Genomic DNA, 5,454 nt, shown 5'->3' with positions numbered 1-5,454 from the left:
GGATGGCAGAGGTCCCACCCTGTGTGGCTGGGCACAGACATGGACTGAGCGTCTCACCTGCTCAGCGTCGGCCCCTTTTGCCCCTGTCGTGCGCCCTCTGTGCAAGGTGTCTGATCTGCCTTCTCTCTCTCCCAGCTGCTGGCACCCAGTCCACGCTCCTGCCAGGTGAATCCTGCTGCCTCTTGACTCCGGAGTGTCCCCTCCCTCCCCACTCACCTCCACAGACTTCAGCCAGGACCCCCAGGCGGGGCGAGTGGACGTTTTCCACCTCTCAGTACCTGCCCAGGTCACTCTAGAGCGAGCACATGCTTCCAGAGGATCCATAGCACAGGGATCCTCGGGTCTGGCTCAGCGATTTAAGGACAAGGTGGCTACACAGTGTCTCCCCAGAGATTTGGGTGACAGGGAGGCCTGTCCTGGGTTCACTTCTGCTCGAAAGCGTTGTCTAGTACGAGAGTGATGTGTGCGGGGAGAACAGGGCTATTTCGGGTCCCCGAGCCCGCGGAGTGCAAAAGGGAGACTTTCAGCAGAGAGCACTCAGTCAGGAGCGCGGGCTCATTGCTCTTGTGGAGGGTGGCCCTCTGAGCTCCCCGCCTCATCTAATGTGGAGGGTTCCTTTCGCGTGCCAGAGTTACGGAGAACCTTCACCTCCCAGTTGTGGCATCCATTACTCAGAGTGCTTTTGTTGCCGAGCGATAGGATCCCAACTCACCCTCTCTTGAGTTGGGGTGGGAGTGGGGGCCGCAATGACTTCCGTAGGTAAGAGGTAGGACAGTCTTCAGGTAGAGCTGGATGCAGAAGTTCCAGTACAGCCTTTCCCTTGCACTTTTCTTACCTCTATTTTCCTATGTTTATGGACGTCACTGTCAGCTTGCTTCCTGCCAAGGGGCAGTTGTTAGGCACAGGTCTACAGCCCAGGACAGGAGAGAGTCTGTATTTTTTCTAGCTCTTCAGCTGACATGTCCTGGAGGGACTCTGAACAGCCTGCTGCCAATAGATGCCTTGTGCCTGCTGATGTACAAGTGCTCTGAGGATTTTGAGCGGGTGCATGGCTCGTTCAAGAGTCAGCTTAAGTTTGGGGTTTGAAAATGACGTGAGTGAGTGCTCAGCGGAAAGGTAGCCTTCAGAATATCCTTGGGCTTGATGGAGAGGATCCCACGTGGGAGGGACCATCTGAAGGTGGCTCCTCGGCGGGGTCTGGGAAGCTGTCTCTGGTGGTCTTTTGCTTCAAGGACTCACGTTCATCCCCGTGCTCCCTGGGGATTCCGGCTGAGGGCTTCCCTTCTTCCCACCTCCATCCCGAGGCTGGGGTCAGTCATGGAACTGCTGGGCCTTGTGGGGAACCCATCAGAGAACATGCGTAGCTCAGTCCATAGCCAAGGGTTCCATCAAATAGCCCCGTGAGGACAAATAATGATGACCGGGCTCAGTCAGGTCCTCCGGAAGGAAAACATGACCTTGCACTCAGAAGTCTTTCCCTGGAAGGATTCTGAATCTCCTTCGGTCCTCAGGACCTCTTCCCCTGGAAGACACAGGAGAGTGCATTTTCCCATCTCCTTCCAGGACCTGAATCTGGTTTGGCCCTGAGGCTGGTGAATGGAGGTGACAGATGTCAGGGCCGAGTGGAGGTCCTGTACCGAGGCTCCTGGGGCACCGTGTGTGATGACAGCTGGGACACCAATGACGCCGACGTGGTCTGCAGACAGCTGGGCTGTGGCCGGGCCATGTCGGCCCCAGGAAATGCCCAGTACGGTCAGGGCTCAGGGCCCATCGTCCTGGACGACGTGGGCTGCTCGGGGCACGAAACCTACCTGTGGAGCTGCCCTCACAGCGACTGGAACACACACAACTGTGGACACAGCGAGGACGCCAGTGTCGTCTGCTCAGGTTGGTCTCAAACAAGCTGGGTGTCCCTCTCTGGGGGTGTGGTTTCCTTCTGACATTCTGAATCCCTTTGAAAGCATTTTTACATTTCTCGCTTCCTTAAATACTTGGTCTCGTGCTAAGAATTAGTATGAGCTTTTTCACAACCTGCCAGGCATGTAGCTGGTGAATGCGAACAAAGAACCCAAGTGAAAGGGACTTGAGGCCTTTTTTCTCCATTCCACAGTGCAAGCCAGAGGCCAAAGAGGCGAGTTCTGGCCCGAGGTCTGTGAATGGAGGTCACGGGCTAGGACTGCAGGTGGCCCAGGGTTTGGTTCCTGAGTCCTGGACGGTCGCCCCTTCAGAGAACCGGGATGCACTGTCTGGGCACCAGGCCTGCCGTGTTCAGGGCAGTGGCCGCAGGGTGGCTGCCGGGCAGAGCCTTTTCATCCCCTACGGTTGGGCTGACACACTTTACATGGGATTTGGACTTGGAACTGGAACCCCAATCTTGCTGCCTCCGTTGGCCCTAAATGCTGTGAGGCTGATGACTGCTTCGGGTCCACTCGTTCACCTAGACACAGAGCTAATCACCTTGACATTGGAAATCAGGGATGCTGGGCTGCCTGGACCTCTCAGGAGGAGCGTCTTTGAGGGGTGAGGATGGCAGAGGTCCCACCCTGTGTGGCTGGGCACAGACATGGACTGAGCATCTCACCTGCTCAGTGTCGGCCCCTTTTCCCCTGTCGTGTGCCATCTGTACAAGGTGTCTGATCTGCCTTCTCTCTCTCCCAGCTGCCGGCACCCAGTCCACGCTCCTGCCAGGTGAATCCTGCTGCCTCTTGACTCTAGGGTGTCCCCTCCCTCCCCACTCACCTCCACAGACTTCAGCCAGGACCCCCAGGCGGGGCGAGTGGACGTTCACCACCTCTCAGTACCTGCCCAGGTCACTCTAGAGCGAGCACATGCTTCCAGAGGACCCATAGCACAGGGATCCTCGGGTCTGGCTCAGCGATTTAAGGACAAGGTGGCTACACAGTGTCTCCCCAGAGATTTGGGTGACAGGGAGGCCTGTCCTGGGGTCACTTCTGCTCGAAAGCGTTGTCTAGACCGAGAGTGATGTGTGCGGGGAGAACAGGCCTGTTTCGGGTCCCCGACCCCACGGAGTGCCAAAGGGAGACTTTCAGCAGAGGGCACTCAGTCGGGAGCGCGGGCTCATTGCTCTTGTGGAGGGTGACGCCTCTTTGCCATGTCGCGGACATTTGAGGGCATCGTCTGGCTCACGGCAGGCTCTCCGAAAAGGCCTCTTCCTCCCCCAGGCAGTGGAGATTCTCAGACCCCGCTTTCTCTGGTATGAGTGACAGGTCACTAGGCCAACCCTGACCGTAGACACGTCCTTTCTAATCCTGCTGTGTCTTCCCTGCAGATTCCTGGACGACCACACCTCCCGCCTCCGGTAAGCAGCGCTTGGGTCCTGCTGAACGGCCCGCTCATCAGGCCTGGGTGCAAGTGCGGATGCTTGGCTTGAGCCTCTGAGCTCCCCGCCTCATCTAATGTGGAGCGTTCCTTTCGCGTGCCAGAGTTACGGAGAACCTTCACCTCCCAGTTGTGGCATCCATTACTCAGAATGCTTTTGTTGCCGAGCGATAGGATCCCAACTCACCCTCTCTTGAGTTGGGGTGGGAGTGGGGGCCGCAATGACTTCCGTAGGTAAGAGGTAGGACAGTCTTCAGGTAGAGCTGGATGCAGAAGTTCCAGTACAGCCTTTCCCTTGCACTTTTCTTACCTCTATTTTCCTATGTTTATGGACTTCACTGTCAGCTTCCTTCCTGCCAAGGGGCAGTTGTTAGGCACAGGTCTACAGCCCAGGACGGGAGAGAGTCTGTATTTTTTCTAGCTCTTCAGCTGACATGTCCTGGAGGGACTCTGAACAGCCTGCTGCCAATAGATGCCTTGTGCCTGCTGATGTACAAGTGCTCTGAGGATTTTCAGCGGGTGCATGGCACGTTCAAGGGTCAGCTTAAGTTTGGGGTTTGAAAATGACGTGAGTGAGTGCTCAGCGGAGAAGTAGCCTTCAGAATATCCTTGGGCCTGATGGAGAGGTTCCCACGTGGGAGGGACCATCTGAAGGTGGCTCCTCGGCGGGGTCTGGGAAGCTGTCTCTGGTGGTTTCCTGCTGCAGGGGCTCACGTTCATCCCCGTGCTCCCTGGGGATTCCGGCTGAGGGCTTCCCTTCTTCCCACCTCCATCCCGAGGCTGGGGTCAGTCACGGACCTGCTGGGCCTTGTGGGGAACCCATCAGAGAACATGCGTAGCTCAGTCCATAGCCAAGGGTTCCATCAAATAGCCCCGTGAGGACAAATAATGATGACCGGGCTCAGTCAGGTCCTCCGGAAGGAAAACATGACCTTGCACTCAGAAGTCTTTCCCTGGAAGGATTCTGAATCTCGTTTGGCCCTCAGGACCTCTTCCCCTGGAAGACACAGGAGAGTGCATTTTCCCATCTCCTTCCAGGACCTGAATCTGGTTTGGCCCTGAGGCTGGTGAATGGAAGTGACAGCTGCCAGGGCCGAGTGGAGGTCCTGTACCGAGGCTCCTGGGGCACCGTGTGTGATGACAGCTGGGACACCAACGACGCCGACGTGGTCTGCAGACAGCTGGGCTGTGGCCGGGCCACGTCGGCCCCAGGAAATGCCCGGTACGGTCAGGGCTCAGGCCCCATCGTCCTGGACGATGTGCGCTGCTCGGGGCACGAAACCGACCTGTGGAGCTGCCCTCACAACCCATGGAACACACACAACTGTGGACACAGCGAGGACGCCAGTGTCGTCTGCTCAGGTTGGTCTCAAACAAGCTGGGTGTCCCTCTCTGGGGGTGTGGTTTCCTTCTGACACCCTGATCCCCTCTCCAGGCATTTTCTCCATCTCTCGCTTCCTTAAATCACCTTGTCTCTCTGCTAAGAATTAGTATGAGCTCTTTAACAAGCTGCCAGGCATGTAGCTGGTGAATGCGAACAAAGAACCAAAGTGAAAGTGACTTGAGGCCTTTTTTCTCCATGCCACAGTGCAAGCCAGAGGCCAAAGACGCGAGTTCTGGCCCGAGGTCTGTGAATGGAGGTCACGGGCTAGGACTGCAGGTGGCCCAGGGTTTGGTTCCTGAGTCCTGGACCGTAGCCCCTTCAGAGAACCGGGATGCAGTGTCTGGGCACCAGGCCTGCCGTGTTCAGGGCAGTGGCCGCAGGGTGGCTGCCGGGCACAGCCTTTTCATCCCCTACGGTTGGGCTGACACACTTTACATGGGATTTGGACTTGGAACTGGAACCCCAATCTTGCTGCCTCCGTTGGCCCTAAATGCTGTGAGGCTGATGACTGCTTCGGGTCCACTCGTTCACCTAGACACAGAGCTAATCACCTTGACATTGGAAATCAGGGATGCTGGGCTGCCTAGACCTCTCAGGAGGAGCATCTTTGAGGGGTGAGGATGGCAGAGGTCCCACCCTGTGTGGCTGGGCACAGACATGGACTGAGCATCTCACCTGCTCAGTGTCGGCCACTTTTCCCCTGTCGTGTGCCATCTGTACAAGGTGTCTGA

General features: G+C 57.1%; 1 protein-coding gene across 1 annotated transcript in view; it reads left to right on the top strand.

Moving 5' to 3' along the window:
• DMBT1 (deleted in malignant brain tumors 1) overlaps positions 1 to 5,454 on the top strand; it is a 39,648-nt gene that overhangs the window by 955 nt on the left and 33,239 nt on the right. The window contains exons 2-3 of the mRNA XM_067024428.1: positions 1,564 to 1,887; positions 4,378 to 4,701. Of these exons, the coding sequence (XP_066880529.1) occupies positions 1,725 to 1,887; positions 4,378 to 4,701 (487 nt within the window). The 5' untranslated portion in view covers positions 1,564 to 1,724. The remainder of the gene's footprint in view (positions 1 to 1,563; positions 1,888 to 4,377; positions 4,702 to 5,454) is intronic.

This window comes from Kogia breviceps, chromosome 2 (genome assembly GCF_026419965.1).
Source record: "Kogia breviceps isolate mKogBre1 chromosome 2, mKogBre1 haplotype 1, whole genome shotgun sequence".
Lineage (NCBI taxonomy): Eukaryota > Metazoa > Chordata > Mammalia > Artiodactyla > Physeteridae > Kogia > Kogia breviceps.
This window is presented reverse-complemented; position numbering and strand designations above follow the sequence as displayed.